Below are 20,319 nucleotides of genomic sequence, written 5' to 3' on the forward strand. Positions count from 1 at the left end.
GAAACCAGGATGTGTTAAGAAACCCACCGGGTTGGTCTAGTGGTTTTTATGTCTTCCCAAATCAGCTGATTTGGAAGTAGTTACAGCGTTCAAGTCCTAGTAAAGCCAGTTATTTTTACATGGATTTGAATACTAGATCGGGGATACCGGTGTTCTTTGGTGGTTGGGTTTTAATTAACCACACCTCAGGAATGGTCGAACTGAGAATGTACAAGACTACACTTCATTTACTCATACATATCATCCTCATTCATCCTCTGAAGAATTATCTAAACTGTAGTTACCGGAGGCTAAACAGGGAAAAGAAAGGCTGTGTTAAGAATTGGTGGAAATCTCTTTTGTTGTTCCACAACAAAGGTTTCAAGCATGGCTACGTAATGAGCCGACGCCACTGTAATCGCAAGACTGTTGTCATCCTCAAAAAAAAATAAGGGCCTATAAAAATAAGGGCCACTGTAAGATGACATAGCACACCACTTTCTGGCTGTGCAACGGACGCTGGTGTAGCTGCATAGGATTTACATGTGCCCAGTATCTGAAATTTTGCTTAACAAATCCACTGAGGTGGAAATCAGTTTTGTCTGACATCCACAGTTCATGAACAAACTCTTCGTTATCATTTATCTTCTGAAGCATTACATTACAGAATTGTGCTCGCAATTCAATAGTCCTTCACTAACATTCTTCTATACAATTGTAAAAATGCTGAGAGACGATGGATTGACCGATGTGGACTTCATGTGACAGCATCTTGTAAAGCTTGAACATTCTGTGGTGTATGGACGGTTCGCTCACGGCCTGGAGGTTTCTTTTTCATTGCCGAACCAGTTTCCTCAAAATTAGATATCCATGTTTTAATTGCATGTGCTGATGGAACACGGTCGTGGCGTCCCAGATTAAAATGACGGTGAAATTCTCTACGCGCTTCCTCTCATTGTTTTTGTAAAACGCTGTGATAGCAAATGCACATGCGCACCACTCCAAGGATCCATGACAACTAAATGGCAGGTTAGGTTAGAGAGGCTGGCGCCACTTATCAAGTGGTACCAATCGCCCACGGCTACCAACACAACTTTCAAAATTTCCTGTTTATTTAAATCTCCTGTATTACGTTTGAATGAGTTTTCAGGATATAAAATTGGGGTAATATCTTTCTTTGTATTTATAAAAATTACAATTTGTGGTTTTTTCTCTTTAAAATAAGATTAACCATTTTTATCAAACCTGGAAATACAAATATCTTTGTCACAATACTAAGCCTATTATATTATTATGCTTTTCTTATAATTTTAAACTGCCTAATCTAAAGAGTTTATTTAAGTTAAAAAAATTTCTTTTTATAAAAACATCATTACTTTCTTCACGACTATATGAAAACTACTAATTTTGGTATTATTCATTAATACCTTATAAAAACATGTCTTGTTTAATATGTAATTCAATTAAAGAATTAATATTAATAGATTGAACACTTGTAACTAATTCAATCATGCATTCATGTATAAAACAGATAATGAAGTTAACCTTTGACTTAATTAATTTATGTGAGAATGATTAACGATTGTAAATAAATAAAATTGATTCTTTTTTTTCATTTATCTAATCAAATTAACTGCAATTTATATAAACTGGATGACTAAAATTTATCAGAGGCAGTATTGTTGCTTATAAAATTCATAAAATAGTACTCATGTTAGTTTTATTTACTATTAATTGTGGTTGTTTATTTTAGGGATTCATACTTATAAGCAGCATTCTGTCACACAGTGATTTACATAGTAACTGGAGAATAGGATTGATTGGGAAAAGATTATTTATGCCAAGGAATGAAGAATATAATAGTGTAGAAAATGTTTTATCAACAATAAGTAGGCTATTCAAATGTATTCTATATTTGAAATAAAGTTGAAATTTGAATGTGCACACTTCTAATTTAATAAATCAAATATTTATTGCCACTGTTGGCAGGATCATCTTAGCAGGGTTCTTTAACGGAACTAGGACCAAATTTCGCTGTGGTTAACACTTTTAGTGGGAAGTTGTTGTAGTGGTTAATTTGCCTCGAATCCAAGACATTCAATGAAATTGGCTCATTAATGGTTAGAACTAGGCGCGGGATCTTCATTCTGCGGTTAGGCTTCTAGCTTAGTTCCTGAGGGCGACGTGGTAGCTGCAGGTGTTCGTTGTCTTCTTCTGAAGGCATAAACTAAAAACTATCATCTGCATCTGAACGCTGTGGTGTGCAATCAGTTTGAGGGTGAGAAGATGTCCTCCATTAAAGCCACTACTGGCTAGGAACAGAGGGGGTGGTGTAGCGACCACACGCTACAAGGCATTAGATCTGCTTCATTAGATACTGCTACAGCAGATACTTCAACCCATCAAAGATACGTTGTTACCATGGGACTCTCTGACAGGAATTGGTCCTGTGCCGATTACGATTAGGGCATACCAGAGTTACTCAGCACCACTTTATGTACAATGCGACTGCTACTTGACTGTGCATCACATTCTTGTGACTGCATATGTGTTATAAAGCCTTACATTACAAATTCAAATTACCAAGAGACATTCATAGCATCCTAGGAAATAAGAATGTACTGGAATATTTTTACTTCTAAGAAGAATCAGTATAATTCATATGATTTAACCTGCCATAAATTCTGATATTTTGTTATTCGTGTTAGATATATTGTCCTAATTGTTAATTTTACTCCTATTATCAGTCTTATTCCTATTATCTTAGTTTTCACCTTATTTTACAAATATTTTAATATTCGAGGAGTCTTTTGTTACTATTTTTCACCAGAAAAAAATTGCTCAGAACTAATTTAACAAAATTCACAGTATACTTTTATCAGAATTAAGGTGAAATATTGTGGTATTCTTCATGCTATCATTTCTTGGGTTGCTTCAAATCTTTATTTAAATTATCCTCATGAAGGTGTGTTTTGTAGAATGAAGATATAAGATAAAACCCCCATTAAATTTGTTAAAATCTGTATCAAAATCTATTATATTTGGAAAGTGGTGTTTTGCCCATACCTTGATGAATAGTTTTTTTTGGTTTTTATTAATTAGTATTCATCTAATAAACATTTAAACAAATGTGTTTTTTAAACTAATCATTAAAATATTGGCTCTATCTTGCTCTTTTGTTGAGCTATTTTTTTTAAAATCCTAATTTATGTATAAAAAAAATGTTTACATGAGACATGCGAAGAATTCTGAATTGTGAGGGACTCTTCTGCATTTGAATCTGAAATGTGCAGAAAATTATTTGTTTTTATTTATTGTAAAAATTTAAATTGTTTACTGTTCATTTTCAAATGTAGGCCCATCATCTTAATAGAGAATTTCACCCTTAAATAATTAAATAACTGACAAATTATTTAATTTTGGGTTTTTTAAAAAAATAAGTATTGTAAACTATTCTTTTTGAGATCTTATAAATTAGGAAATTTATTCTTAAGCAGAAATGTTAAGTTTTTAAAATTATGTTTTGATAAGCAATAATAAAAGGTTAGAATATTTATCAAATAATTATTATTTTTAAAATATTGGAAACACTTATTAGTTAGTGTTTTGGGTGATGCATAATGGATTTTACATTATACCTGATGAGAAATACTTATTTTTTTCAGCTGTTATTATTAGAATGTATTTTATTATTATATATACTGTTTTAGTTGATGTTTTTTGTTTCAGATTGAATCATGTCTAAGATCTCGTGGGTTAGAAGATGAAGATGTGATTTTATCGATCAAAAAGTTGTTTCAAGATTGTAGTGTAAAACTTACAAGGTTGACAGAACTGGAACTTGACTGGCATCTAAAGAGGTACTTATTAATATTTTTATTTATTCTTCTCTGTTCTGTCCTGTATCATAAATAAATAAATATCTCATCCTGATCAAGTATGAAATATAGATTATTATTCATGTAATTATAGATTATGTAGCTTACATCATGCAGTAGTCTTAATCATATCAATAAATCAGTTTCCATAATTTATGATGAAAGTTAACTGGCATTGAGTATGATTTTTCACAGATAGTGATTGTTCGTTCATTTATGTTTGCTGCGTGCTTGTTCTAGTAGGCCAGTATTATGGAAAAAGATTTAACTGTAAAAATGACTGGTTGAAATGATAGTTTAAACTAATTATAAACTATATTAATTATCTACTCTATACATAGCTAATCTTTCCTGAATTCACCCTTGTAATGAAATTAAATTTTATCCCTTTTTTCTTGATTAGCTGAGGTATGTGTTGAAAAATTCCCGTGGCACTTCCCCTGGAAATGATCACATTCAGTCAATTCCCGTGGCACTTCCCCTGGAAATATCACATTCAGTCATCTACCTGAGAGAAACACCCTAATTGCCCCAGAACAATGCAGTTTTCGCCAAGGTAGATTGGCTATCAATCATGTAGTTGCCTTTGAATCTGTTATTCAAAACAACTTCCTACTTTGCCAATGCCTGGTTGCGGTATTTTTTGATATGCAATAGGCGCACGACACAGCTTGGAGAAGTAGAATCCTAATAAATAAACTGCATGAATGGGGTATACAAGGAAATCTCCTTGCAATTATCAGGGGTTTCCTCAGTAGTTGATCTTTCAACTTTTAAGTTGGAACAATATATCCAGAAGTTACACAAAAGAAAACTGAATACCACAGGGAAGTTTCGTAAGTGTTACCGTATTTGCATTAGCCATAAATAGTTTAACAAACTGCATGTGAAAACCCATTATGTGTTCTTTATTTGTTGACGAAAAAAAAAAAAATTTTTTGCTCCAAAATACAATAACCAGTTTAGAATCGTGGTGTAAAACGACTGGTTTCAAGTTTCCTCTGGAGAAAATTAAATGTTGAACCAGCTGAAGCAGGTTGCATTTTACCAGCTGTAGCAGGTTGCAATACTAACATGGGTAACACATTTAAAGAAGCTGAATCTCCATGATTCACTGCTCTTAGAATGATAGATTCTGTCCATCATTCATTCGTCATCCATCTTGCTGCAGGTGCTTTTCGTTCAAGCCTCTGTGGTAAGTCTACTGGTGGAAAGTGGTGAGCAATCCTTTTCAAATAGACTGAATCAAATGATTTGCACATACATAGCTTGTATTATAGTGCAATGAAATCATCCAACATTTGACGTGGTGCTCTCTAACCAACATTGGATTTGATACCAAGGGCAAGATCAACTCCTCCACCAAGCATCAGAGCTCACAATCTTTTTTCAGCTCTAAGTATACAATTAACTACTGTACTTACTATTGCTCCTTGTTATTATCCTCCTTGGCAGTCTTCTCTCATCAATTTTTGCTTCAATATAAGAACACAAATTCGGGTTATCTTGCAAAATGAATTTTATAATATTATGGATAACACAAATCCTGATGTTACTTTTAGACTCTAGAAATGCTAATTCTGTTGGTTGTGGTTTTGTAGTTGGCAATAGAACACACAAGTTTGGCCTTCCCAGCACCACCAGTATTTTGGTCGCAGAACTGTATGCAATTAAGACCTTACATATGGTTAGCCCAAAATTTTGACATGTTCTTGTTTGCTTAGATTCCATAAGTGTCTTACAGGTATTTGACTTAATTTTCCAGACACCCTGTTTATGCGATGCAGTGTGTTATTTTTGCGAATGACTAGATGTAATACAACTGAGCTTTTGCTGGATCCCAACCATATTGGAATTTCAGGCAACAAGTGTGCTGATAGTGCGGCAAAAGAAGCTTGTTTCCAGCTTGTTTTTTGCTAATCGTTCAAATGATCTTATCTGTTTTCAAAAGAGGGTAGTTTATGAGTGGTTGTGTGAATGGAATGCCATTATCTTAAGAATAAACTTCATCCAGTTAAGAACACTGTGTCCTGTGGAGCTCCTCAAGCAGAAATAATCATCAGGAGGAGGTTATTATCAGCTGTTGGCGAATAGGGCACACTAAGCTCACTCATGTATATCTGATAACAGATTCATCAGTTGGTGCTTGCTGCAACTGCGAACTGACTATCTGTTGTATGGTATTGTCACAAGTTTAAACTAGAGGCTAACATGCAAACTATTCTAGGTGACAACAAAATGTTTTTAGGGTCGTCCATTTATACTCAAATATTTAAATTATTGTGTGTTTCAGGTATTCATGCCAATTGCTATAGAGTTGCAAATTTTAATTTTGGAATCAAGTATATAATGTGATGTAAACTTGTTAAACTTGTAAACTTGTAAACTTGTGATGTAAACTTGTAAACTTATTACAACAAATAAATAAAAATTTTGTTTTAAATTTCATTTTAATATAGTTTTCAGGTGATGATAGTGGAAGTGTTTTTCGCCTACAAAAAAACCAGCCCAAAAAATAGTTTCATTTTATCCTCAACACCATTATCTTGTTGTTCCTTGAACTTCATCTTTAAACATGTTCTTAGTAGCACTCCCGCTTTTTTTGTCATTCTGTAGTTAACTTTAATGTAGATAAAATTAAACAGAAATTCCAGAATAATTAAATAAGATGAAAGAGAAATTAAACTAGAAAATCCAAAAATAATAAGATTAAATAATAATAATTAATATTAAATAATCAGATGTTTCACCAAATCTATTTACATATACACATATATAATGCCTATTAAATTACATATACACATTTTTAAAAGTACATAAATTTTATTTCACTAAAAACTTCTGATTTTTTTTCATATTTTTATTATTGAATTATTATTTAACTTTTTTAAAATCATGGGTTAATAATTTTTAATAAATCAATAAATTTAAATTCCTCCTCTATGAATCATGAGACCTTGCCGTTGGTGAGGGGGCTTGAGTGCTCAGGGATACAGAGTAGCTGGACCGAAGGTGCAACCATATCGGAGAGGTATCTGTTGAGAGCCAGACTAAGGAATGATTCCTGAAAGAGGGCAGCAGCTCTTTCAGTAGTTGTTAGGGGCGTGAGTCACAATGACTTAAACGGCCGTATCAACATCACTCAGTCCTCTGAGTACTGCGCAGCTGAAAGCAATGGAAAACTACAGCTGCTTTTTTTCCAAGAAAATGTGGCTCTCTGCATTTTCACATAGCAACAATGGAGGCGCCTTCCTTGGTAAAATATTCCGGAGGTAAAATAGTCCCCCGTTCGGATCTCCGGGTGGGGACTACTAAGGAAGGGGTCACCAGAAAATTAAAAAATAACATTCTACGAGTCGGAGCGTGGAATGTTAGAAGCTTAAAAAAGGTTGGTAGGCTAGAAAATTTAAAAAGGGAAATGGATAGGGTGAATGTGGATATAGTAGGAATTAGTGAGGTTCGGTGGGAAGAGGAAGGCGACTTTTGGTCAGGTGATTTTAGAGTAATTAACTCAGCGTCAAATAATGGGCAGGCAGGAGTAGGTTTCGTGATGAACAAGAAGATAGGGAGGAGAGTGGAGTATTTCAAAACGCATAGCGATAGAATCATTGTAATAAGGATAAAATCAAAACCTAAACCGACAACGATTGTTAACGTTTATATGCCTACAAGCGCCCATGATGATGATGAGGTAGTGTGTATACGAAGAGATTGATGAAGCAATTAAACACGTAAAGGGAGATGAAAATTTAATAATAGTTGGAGATTGGAATGCAAGCATTGGAAAAGGCAAGGAAGGAAATATAGTGGGTGAATACGGGCTGGGCAAAAGGAATGAAAGAGGGGACCGACTTATAGAGTTTTGCACGAAGTATAATTTAGTAATTGCCAACACCCAATTTAAAAATCATAATAGAAGAATATACACTTGGAAAAAGCCAGGCGATACTGGAAGGTATCAGATAGATTATATCATGGTTAAGCAAAGATTTAGAAATCAACTCGTTGACTGCAAAACTTACCCTGGAGCAGACATTGATAGCGACCATAATTTGATGATAATGAAATGTAGATTGGGGTTTAAAAATCTGAAGAAAAGTTGTCAGATGAATCGGTGGAATTTAGAGAAGCTTGAGGAAGAGGAGGTAAAGAAGATTTTTGAGGAGGACATCGCAAGAGGTCTGAGTAAAAAAGATATGGTAGAAAATGTAGAAGAAGAATGGGAGAATGTTAAAAAGGAAATTCTTAAATCAGCAGAAGCAAACTTAGGCGGAATAAAGAGAACTGGTAGAAAACCTTGGGTTTCAGACGATATATTGCAGCTGATGGATGAACGTAGAAAATATAAGAATGCTAATGATGAAGAAAGTAAAAGGAACTATCGGCAATTAAGAAATGCTATAAATAGGAAATGCAAACTGGCGAAAGAAGAGTGGATTAAAGAAAAGTGTTCAGAAGTGGAAAGAGAAATGAACATTGGTAAAATTGACGGAGCATACAGGAAAGTTAAGGAAAATTTTGGGGTACATAAATTAAAATCTAATAATGTGTTAAACAAAGATGGTACACCAATATATAATACGAAAGGTAAAGTCGATAGATGGGTGGAATATATTGAAGAGTTATACGGAGGAAATGAATTAGAAAATGGTGTTATAGAGGAAGAAGAGGAAGTTGAGGAGGATGAAATGGGAGAAACAATACTGAGATCTGAATTTAAGAGAGCATTAAAAGATTTAAATGGCAGAAAGGCTCCTGGAATAGACGGAATACCTGTAGAATTACTGCGCAGTGCAGGTGAGGAAGCGATTGATAGATTATACAAACTGGTGTGTAATATTTATGAAAAAGGGGAATTTCCGTCAGACTTCAAAAAAAGTGTTATAGTTATGATACCAAAGAAAGCAGGGGCAGATAAATGTGAAGAATACAGAACAATTAGTTTAACTAGTCATGCATCAAAAATCTTAACTAGAATTTTATACAGAAGAATTGAGAGGAGAGTGGAAGAAGTGTTAGGAGAAGACCAATTTGGTTTCAGGAAAAGTATAGGGACAAGGGAAGCAATTTTAGGCCTCAGATTAATAGTAGAAGGAAGATTAAAGAAAAACAAACCAACATACTTGGCGTTTATAGACCTAGAAAAGGCTTTCGATAACGTAGATTGGAATAAAATGTTCAGCATTTTAAAAAAATTAGGGTTCAAATACAGAGATAGAAGAACAATTGCTAACATGTACAGGAACCAAACAGCAACAATAACAATTGAAGAACATAAGAAAGAAGCCCTAATAAGAAAGGGAGTCCGACAAGGATGTTCCCTATCTCCGTTACTTTTTAATCTTTACATGGAACTAGCAGTTAATGATGTTAAAGAACAATTTAGATTCGGAGTAACAGTACAAGGTGAAAAGATAAAGATGCTACGATTTGCTGATGATATAGTAATTCTAGCCGAGAGTAAAAAGGATTTAGAAGAAACAATGAACGGCATAGATGAAGTCCTACGCAAGAACTATCGCATGAAAATAAACAAGAACAAAACAAAAGTAATGAAATGTAGTAGAAATAACAAAGATGGACCACTGAATGTAAAAATAGGAGGAGAAAAGATTATGGAGGTAGAAGAATTTTGTTATTTGGGAAGTAAAATTACTAAAGATGGACGAAGCAGGAGCGATATAAAATGCCGAATAGCACAAGCTAAACGAGCCTTCAGTAAGAAATATAATTTGTTTACATCAAAAATTAATTTAAATCTCAGGAAAAGATTTTTGAAAGTGTATGTTTGGAGTGTCGCTTTATATGGAAGTGAAACTTGGACAATCGGAGTATCTGAGAAGAAAAGATTAGAAGCTTTTGAAATGTGGTGCTATAGGAGAATGTTAAAAATCAGATGGGTGGATAAAGTGACAAATGAAGAGGTATTGCGGCAAATAGATGAAGAAAGAAGCATTTGGAAGAATATAGTTAAAAGAAGAGACAGACTTATAGGCCACATACTAAGGCATCCTGGAATAGTCGCTTTAATATTGGAAGGACAGGTGGAAGGGAAAAATTGTGTAGGCAGGCCACGTTTGGAGTATGTAAAACAAATTGTTGGGGATGTAGGATGTAGAGGGTATACTGAAATGAAACGACTAGCACTAGATAGGGAATCTTGGAGAGCTGTATCAAACCAGTCAAATGACTGAAGACAAAAAAAAAAAAAAAAAAATTTAAATTAAAAAATAAAAAAATTCGAACTGACGTGCCTTCCATTGTAAGATCCAAATATTTCATTAATTAAAATTTAATTTGGCTATAACTCTGGAACCAATGAAAATAAGCACCACTTATGATATATCATTGAAATTCTCTAAATGAGGGCTTATTACTGTAGTTAAGAAAGAGTCTAAAATCCAAATTCTTGGGGATTTTGGTCTTTTTTCACTTTTGGTCCAGTCAAAAGGGGAGTTGCAAAACTAGTTATTACAATAACAGTCCTAAATCCAAAATTTGAACATCCTATGGCTAATCGTTTTTGAGTTACATGAGATAGAGATACGTACGTATGTACATACGTATGTACAGACATCATGCCAGAACTAGTCAAAATGGATATTTCTGTTGAAAATTTCGTGATCACAATACTTCCTTTACTTCGTATGAGGAAGTAAAAATACATACTGTACTTTTAATACATATGTAAAAGAAAGTTAATAGTATTATATATTACAATACCTTTCAAGTTAATATGCACATTTATAAATTAAATTTCAACTATTATAATTATTTAACTAATCTATCTTTAATGTTTTACAGACACTATGAAGTTGTGTCTGACTGCATATGTATATGCAGTCTTATACATTAAGTTGTATTTTAATATTTTTGCAGGACTCTTAAGTATGATTTAACATAATAGATTTTCATTAATTGAAGTACCCACACTATTTAATAATGAAATAAGAAATAAGTGTATGTGTTTGACAATCAATGGAGTCAGTAATTCTGCAGCATAATGCTTGGCCACATAAATCATTGTGTCTGTTCCATTTGACTAAGTTATATTTCAATTATACTTATTTGCTCTGATAAAAAAATGATACATTTTGACTGGCTTGCGTCTTGTCAAGAAGTATTAATTTTTCATAGCAATGCAATGTACATATTTACAAATTTATATCTTTGTTGACATTTTATGATAGGAAAAAACAATAATAAGCATACCTTTATTAGCTAAAATTAAAAAAAAATCTGACCAAACAAATGACTACAAACTATTCACTCTAACCAACGCTTTGGTGAGAAGTATATAACCAAATGTGTGCCTGAATAACAATATGAATTTGGTAGATGAATGGCAATTGAATGCAGGGGACCGTAAGTAGAATAGTGAAATTGTATGCATTATCAACTGTGGGTTACTCAAGAGGCTCCTATTTACACCATGGAGACAGCAGTAAACATGTTAAGTGTTGCTGATATTAGATTACATATTAACAAAGGTGTATTTACCTTTTACTCCAAAGTCTGTCTGGATTTGAATGCCAGTAAAGTTTTGCATTTTCTATATAGTTGTGGGACCAAAATAAAAAATATAAGATATACATGCCTTCATTTCATGGTATTTATTTACTCAGATATTTTAATTTGTTAAATGTTGATAAAAAATTATTTGCTAATTGTAATATTATTTAAACTTTTATTTTTTAGATCAACATGCAAAAAAAAATTGACATCAAGAAAACGTGCACTTTCTTCCAGTACAAAAGAGATGCCATTAACTGCAGGTAATAATAGTTCCAGTGTTGATAATAGTAAAAGGTCTACAAATAAGACTGAAAAAGCAACAACTAATTTAAAAAAAAGTCAAAAGAGAAGGAAAATGTGCATTCTTTCCGATGAAGAGAGTGGAAATAATTGTAATAGGAATGAAAAAGTGGTTGTAGATATTTACACAACTTGTCATCCTGCATCATGTTCAGAAACTGTAGTAACAAGTTCTTCAAACATTGTTACAACAAAACTGAATGTTAATAAAGTGAAAAATTCCAAACCAAAAAGTACATGTAAATTTAAGTCTGATAATAATCCTTGTTTAACTCCTAATCCTCTTTTAAAGATAAATAGTTCTTCTAAAGAAAAAGATAAAAGGAGTTCAGCTTCAAACAAAAATTGTAAAAACTCAAATTCTAAAAAACGTATTAAATCACTTAATTCTTCTAAGAAAAATAAAAAAACATTTTCAAGTACTACAATTCAGATTAAATTACACCATTCTCATAATCTGCCTTCATCAAAAAAGAATTTAGTTTTAAAAACTACTTCAAAAAGTAATCGTAAAAGAAATTCTTGTTCTTCGAGTTCATCTCTTAATAAACAAAACAAATCTGTTTCAAGACATCGCTCAGAGAGTGCAGAAAACTCAAATGGTATCTGTAGTTCAATTGCTACAAAAGAGAATAATTCTACTGCAAGTAAACATTCAGTAAGCAGTAAATCAGAGAATTTTCATAACTCATCTCTAATAAAAAATAATAAAAATCATTCTGGTCAAAGTCATTGTTCTGTAAGACATGAAAACAAAAAGCCAGTTTCTTCTTGTATTTCATCTACCTACACAGTAGGTAGTGTAAAAAATAGTAGTAAAAAAAAACAGAAAACTGTTCCAAAAAAATGTTTAGAAAAAAGGGAAAATATTGAATCAAGTAATGAATGTTGTTCATCTATTAATAAAGAGAAAATTGACTCTTTAATGAGTTCTCATTTGACAATCGATGAATGCAAAAACAAACGAATAGTCAATTCACATAAATTATCTATGGAAAAGTCAGAAAATTTTGATAAATCTGTTTCGTTAGATGGTTGTTCATGTGATAAAAAAAAAAAACTTAAATTAGATCCATCTCTTAAAGATACTTTTAAAAATCATAATGCAAGTGGTATTAATTATGAGATATCAGACATTACTAATAATTCAACATTTGCAAAAACCAAAAGTTCAGTTTTGGAAGAGACTGACAATGTTTCATGTGGAATTAGTTCTTGTAAAAATATCAAGTATACTTCATCAGAAAATAATTCATCTAAAATAAATGCTGAACCAATTCTACCAATTAAAAGAAAATTATCTGACGTGGGTGATAATAATTTAAAAAAAAAAAAAAAATTATCTGTTTCTGAATCAATCGAAAACATTGCTTGCTCTGATGATGTTTCTTTTCAAGCTAAAAATAAACGCTCTGCCTCATTGTCAGAATGTAGCAGTTCATTAAATTTTAATACTAAAAGTAACAAAAATTTAAATACAGGTATTAGAAATTCAATTTCTTCACAAGTTTTATTGAAAGAAAATATTGATAGTAATTCGAATAAAATGTGTGATGTTAATCCAGAAAAAACCATGTTAGAGTCCAATGTCATTGAGAATACTAGTACCAGTCATGAATATTCTAATGTAAGGAAAACTGTGTCAAAAAATAATAATGAAAATCAGCATCCAAGTATTAAGTTAACTAGTTTATCAAATAATTCACTTAGTAAATCTAATGTGCAGTTTGAAGATAACAGATTTATTATCAGTACTGAGAAAAGCAAAACTGATCTGAAACATTCTTTTAGTCAAGAAGTGTTATTTTCTGGTAATTGTAAAACTGAAGCCGATTCTTATAATACAAAAAAACAACAAATATTAAATTTAGTGGATGATAGGGGGAAAAATGAAAATTTGTCTAACAGAGATAACAGCTATAGCAATAAGTATGAGACGTCTTCTAATAAATCATCTCTAGCTCTGTTGAATAGAGTTGATTCTGATATTAAAAATTTAAATTGTAGAAGTCAAAGTTGTAATAATGAAGAATCGGATTTATCTTTATATTTTGGATTATCTAAAGAAAAAGAAAACCAACAGCCCTCATCTTCAATTGCAGAAGATAAAATTTCAGTTGAACTTAAAGGGAGTTCTAGTAATGATAATATTGGTAAATTTAATGCTAATAGTACAAGTATACAATGTATGCCAAACCGTATAACTCTAAATAAAATTTCTGTTAACATAGATGATGATCTCTGTAGAAAAGTCAGTAAATCATTTGTTACTTCAGAAAGCATTATTGAAAAATATCCAGCTTCTGTACTATCAAATGATATTTATGCTAATGTAAATATTGATAATAAAGAGCAAAGAAATAGTTCAAATAAAAATTCATCCATCTGTAGAAATGAAAATAAATCTGAGTCAATTATAACATATTGTGAGGTTATGAATCAACAATCACTTTCATCAAATACAGAGAATGAAAAGCAACTATCCAATTTATCGTGTGATTCATTACATAAATCTGAAACGCTATTCAAAAATGGTAATGCTGTGTTAAAAAATAGTAAATATAAAGATGAAAATTCAAAAACAATTTTACCTTCAAATAAAGTTGAGTTCTTCCATAATAGTAAAACATCTGTTACTACTAATGATGAATCTAGGAATGAAACTTCTTTTAAGGTCATTCAGAATAATAACTCTTCATTTCATAGGAATAAAGAGCAAACAAATATTTCCGATGATACTCTGCCATCTTGTTCTTCTAAATCTCTAATTGCAACATGCAATAACTCAAATTGTAAACATAATCATAATCTACAAATGAATTCAAAATGTAATAAAAATTTGTATCGCTTTAAACAGAGGAAAGATAAAAGATTATTAAGAAGAAAGAATAATAAACATTTTTTACAAAGAAAAACTTGTCATGAAAAGAATTATAAAACAAATTCTAATAAACATAAAATCAATTATAACACAAGTAGAAAATCAAAAATAGTTAACCGTAATTGTAGATCATCAAAAAGTAGGCGTGAGAATTTTCATAATGATAGCAAACAAGGCAAATGTTCAGGTGATGCAATGAGTGTTAATAAAGGTAAAAGAAAATTTGAGTATTTTAATTATAATTATTATATAAGAAAATATGCTAAAGATGTTGGACGTTTACCTTTGAAAAGATCTCTAGAAGTTTTTGGTGAAGATTATGAAACTGAGACAGTAAGCAAAATTGATGACAAATTCTATGAACGCAGTAATAATAATAATATATCCAAATCGCATTCAGTTGAAGTAAGCACTTCAAGTGACAGTTACAGTAATGCAGTTAGGGAGTTCGAAGTAAATAGTGAACTATGCAAAATTAAACAAAATAGTTGCAGCAACCTCCACTTTACAAAATCAAACAATAACAAAGTTTCTGAAAGGTCAGATGTTGATATACTAACAAATGATTATCCATGTGAAAACTTGCAAATAATTGAATCTAACAGTGATCTAAGTGATTCTGATGGTGAGAATAGATTGAAAATTGATGAATCAAGAAGTGAATTAAATGATATGTATGATAAAGATGTTGTCATAATTGATGCAATTTTAAATAAAAATAAATTTACAAATAATTCTGTTGAAAAGTGGAAAATTGCTACAGATTCAAAATATACTGTTCAGCAAGATGAAATTGCAGCGAATGAAAATAGTAAAGGCAAAGAGTTAACTAATAAAAGTTTAAGAAAAAGTAATGAAGATTTACCTTCTCAGATAATTTTTGATCCTTCAAATTTAGAAGAAATAGAACGATTCTTTCCAAGTGAAATGAATAAGTTTTATTCTACAAACAAACAGACAGAAGATTCTGATATCTCATTACATTTTGCATCAGCCTCTACTGAGGAAAAGTGTTCTTTATTAAACAGATTAGATGATTCTTATGTTGTTAGAATAAATGTGGTAAAATCAGGAAAAAATTTGAATGTCCCTTTACCTGAAAGTGAAAAGCCAGTGTCTCTGTTAAAAGAACCAATCAGTGACAAGGAAGATTTACTTGCAAAAGACAAAGAACTGACCCGAACACCTCAAGAAACAGAAATAACTCAGGAAAGTTCAGTTTATATAAAAGAAGAAATTACTGAAGAAATCATTACTGCTACTTTAGAAAAACCAATAAAAAAAACAAAAAACAAAGAACTGACCCAAACACCTCAAGAAACAGAAATAACTGAGGAAAGTTCAGTTTCTATAAAAGAAAAAATTACTGAAAATAATAATTCTACATCTATTCAGGAATGTAATAAAAGTTTGGAAGATATCAATCTTCAAACAAGCTCATCTATAATGGCCGAACCTGATCATAAGTTAAATGAACGATTAGTTAATAATGTTGAACAAAAAAGACCATTAATTAGAGTTAGAGATTCAAAATCATTAGGTATACAATATTCTGATCCAAATGATTTGCCTGAAAATGCTCTAACTGTTGAGGCTGTTCCACCAGCAGAATTAATGGTTGTACAAGAATGTTCCCACACTTCATCAAAAGATACATTAACTGGACAAGAAACTGGTAATTTACCAGAAGATTTAAGAAATATGAAATTATTTATAGAAAGATTAACTAGCACTGAATCTGTAAATGAACATTATTTAGCAAGGTTAGGTACAGTTCTTAATTCAGCTATTGATGATCATGAAAAAAAAGAACAGTTATTTGAAAATGCAAAAAGATTAATGGTTACAACAGAATTATATATGAAAGAACAGAAAAAAATTGAAAAAGATTTTAATAGCTGTATGACAAAACATAGTTATGAATTTATGTTAATGTTAGAATATATGTTGAGAAATATTAATTTAAAAGAAACATTTTTATTAATACTTTATTGTAAAATATTTGCTTATATTCATCATCGTTATAACAAACAAATAAATTATTTATTTGAATCAAAAAATATTATCCTTTCTATGCTAAAAAGGAATAAATGTAATAATGATTTATACTGGCAGATATTTGAAATGGAACAAGAAAGATTTAATCTCATTGTCAACTTCATTTTTAATGAGTTAGGATTTTACAAATCAGAAAATACTTACTCAGATATGTTAGAAAAACTTTTGAATTCAGATAATTTTTCTTCTAATAAAAACTGTAAAAAAATTTATTTAAAAAAAAACAGGGTTTTTATTCCTGTCAATGATAAAATAAGAGAAGGAATTTCAGGATCAGACGAAGACATTCAGAATCAGTCAGAAAGTATTAGAAGAAAACTAGACATGTCATCTGATCTTCAAAAAGAATTAGTTAATGAAACAGTTGAGAATGCAGCTGATGATGATTCAAATATTAAAAGTAATAGGAAAAAAACAGGGAAAGTTGTTTTATTACAAATTCCATGTGTTGTAGTTTGTGATAAAGGTGTTCTGGTACACAAATCAGATGATTTGAATAGTATTACAGAAATGTCTGCAAATAATGATATAAGTAACGAAAAACAAAACCAGAATAATTCTGACATTACTACTGTAACATCACTTGTGGGTAACAGTACTGATAAAAGTATATCGTGTAACAGCACTGGTAATATTAAGATTAGTAATGTATCAACTACACAAGATCATTCATTAAAATCATTACCTATTGGTTCGCAAGGAAAACAACCACAGTTAATACCATTAGATAATGAGTTAATGAAACTTACTTTATTACGTAAAAAGCAGCTACAAGAAAGTAATATTACTTTGCAGATTAATAATAATATTTCAGATACTTCTCAAATCTGTGATAAAAATACTACACAGTTTGAAAATATTGATAAAACATTTACGAATCAGCAAAATTCAAGTACGGTTCAGCAAAGTAGTAGTTATAATTTAAAAAATAATAATATTAATGTAAATGATACTTTAACAAATATAAGTAATTTCTCTAATAATTCAACTGTACATTACCAACAAACAGATAAATCGCTGTATAATGTTAATAATTCTCAAAGTGTTTATAATAATAATAATTTATTAAAATGTTATGATAAAGTAAGCAGTGATAACAATCGGTTAAAGCAGAATTCTCAGCAGAATATGAATAATATGGAGAATTATTTTGTACCACCAGTTGGTAACATATCAAAAAATCATATTCCTGTGCCATATCAAACAATAAATGTGGCAAATCAGTTATCTTCTGGTAACATGTATCAAAATAGCTATAATAATAATTACAATTTCAATAATAATCTTTATAATGTACAACAAACTAACAATCCAAGTTGTGTTATACATCATTATCCATCAACGTTGTCAAATCAGATGTCTCAAAATAGTAGCAATATTATGCAGTATAATAAACCAAAAGAGTCTACACAAATACGACAGAAATTGACTGAACCTATTCACTCAGCTTCATTGAATATTTTACAGCATAATAGACTGCCTTCATCAGCTGCTTCTAGAAGTGTAAATGCATGTAATAACATTAATAGTTTGAACATAGTGACTGAAAATGGCAGGAAACATTGTTCAAAGTATACATCAACAACAGATTTAAATTATAGAACTGTTACTTCTGCTTTACAAGAACAGATTAATTCACAATTTAGAATACCTACTAACAAAGATACCCAATCAAACTATAGGATAAATGATGTACTTAGTACAATAAATTCTGCCAAATCAAATATACCTGTAAATAGTCAATTAAAAGCAGCTTTGCAACAGACAAATTTCTCTAACAGTGTTAATTTAAATAACAATGATTTAAACAGTAGCAATTTATTGCAGCTAAAAGATAAGAATAAACAAACAGATCAGTTACAACTGAATGTAGAACGACCAAATTTGCCACATCAGGTTTCACAAACACAACAGCAAGTACAGTGGCAGCCACAAACACAATTTCAACAAAAATTGTCTCAAAGTGTGCACCAGAATACTGTTAATAATGAAGATAATCATAATTCATGGGAGAATGGTTGGAGAAACAGAGTTATAATATTAAGTGCTAGAAATTATGCAGTATTAAGAAGTATGGAAAGTCAGTCTAACCAGAATTTTTTACAGAGCAATACATCTACAGTTAGTGCAAGTTCATTTGAAACTATTGCTGATCAAAAAAATAATGTTAATAGTTCTTCACAAGGTGTTTCTAATTCAACCACATTAGATCAACAAATGAATGACTGGGAATTAGGGATTACAAATCAAAATTCATCATTATCAACAGTACAATCAAGTAATCAGCTTCAAAGATCATGGTCAGCAATGGAAAATACAAGTAATTTTAATTTGGGTGTAAGAAATACATTTAATAGATCTGTAAGTTTAAATAATCATTTTAATAATAACCAAGTACTTTCCAGAAGATTATCAGCCCCTACTGTGTCTATGAACTTCCTAAATGCAGAACAACCATTGATAACAACTGAGCCAAATTATGATTCATCTGCAACCAGTAATATCAGTTTAATACAAAATATGGAAACTGTTCAAGATACTCCAGATTTAAATAGTGATATATTTACTGTGCCTGATATAAATGGTGATTTACGTGATTTAAATTACCAAGAAACATCAAAAATAAATGAAATAAGTCCATCTAATTTAAATCAAGAAAGAGATCTTAATACTCCAACACCACCACCTATTTCTGAAAATGTTAATTTAACTGGTAGATTCCGAAATTGTGGTATTCAAGATGTTAAAATAACCAATGTCATGTCAGTAGGTGATCAACAAAGTATAGAAAATTTCAATAAAGCTATTGCATCTGATAGTGACGATGTTGTAGTGGTGAGTTAATCATTTTTATTAATTTTAATAATAAAATTTAAGATCACTACAGTATAACAGTTTTTGAATTTTGCTCCAAACTGCAGTAAATATAAGTATTTGTGTAATTAAAATTTCTGTTAATTGAGGGTAAAAAGTATATTATTTCATGTCACAACATTTAACATGAGGCCTACAATGGCATTTTTAAAATGAGGTACATTTTCAGCTTCCTAAGATCACTACAGTATAACAGTTTTTGAATTTTGCTCCAAACTACAGTAAATATAAGTATTTGTGTAATTAAAATTTCTGTTAATTGAGGGTAAAAAGTATATTATTTCATGTCACAACATTTAACATGAGTCCTGCAATGGCATTTTTAAAATGAGGTACATTTTCAGCTTCCAAACTATATCAATCTTTATCTTGGTTGAATTGGTTCATTCATCAAAAATATGAATTAAATTAGTTTACTGTAAAAATTTTATGTGCGTATTTACCCATTTAACAAAATTATTGTATGTCAAACATGAAAACAGGGGTTTTTACCCCAATTTATCGGTTTTCACCTAACATTTCTCAAACTACTGCAGATACTGTTCTGGGATGTAATTTGATTTTTTAGGTCAAAAACTATAAGAAATCACTAATTCTGTCCTGTAATTAACGTCCTAAAAATGTCAGTACAACATTTCACCAGGGTAACTAAAATCTGAATGAAATTTTTCTCTAGTCTAACTCGCAAATGAAGCATTTTAGGACATATGTTTTACAAACTTTATCCATCATTATCCAAACTTCTTTGGATTTGTTTGTTTCGTTATTTTGCTTATATATTTTAATAATGTTTCACATTTGTTAAGATGTATTCTTATATAATGTATGCAGAAT

The 20,319-nt window shown here is 30.8% G+C and overlaps 1 protein-coding gene across 2 annotated transcripts in view; it reads left to right on the top strand.

Moving 5' to 3' along the window:
• LOC142323887 (uncharacterized) overlaps positions 1–20,319 on the top strand; it is a 49,022-nt gene that overhangs the window by 21,527 nt on the left and 7,176 nt on the right. For both annotated transcript variants that reach the window (XM_075364208.1, XM_075364209.1), the window contains exons 2-3: positions 3,709–3,839; positions 11,556–19,446. In XM_075364208.1, the coding sequence (XP_075220323.1) occupies positions 3,709–3,839; positions 11,556–19,446 (8,022 nt within the window). The remainder of the gene's footprint in view (positions 1–3,708; positions 3,840–11,555; positions 19,447–20,319) is intronic.

This window comes from Lycorma delicatula, chromosome 4 (assembly GCF_047948215.1).
Source record: "Lycorma delicatula isolate Av1 chromosome 4, ASM4794821v1, whole genome shotgun sequence".
NCBI classification, from domain to species: Eukaryota; Metazoa; Arthropoda; class Insecta; order Hemiptera; family Fulgoridae; genus Lycorma; species Lycorma delicatula.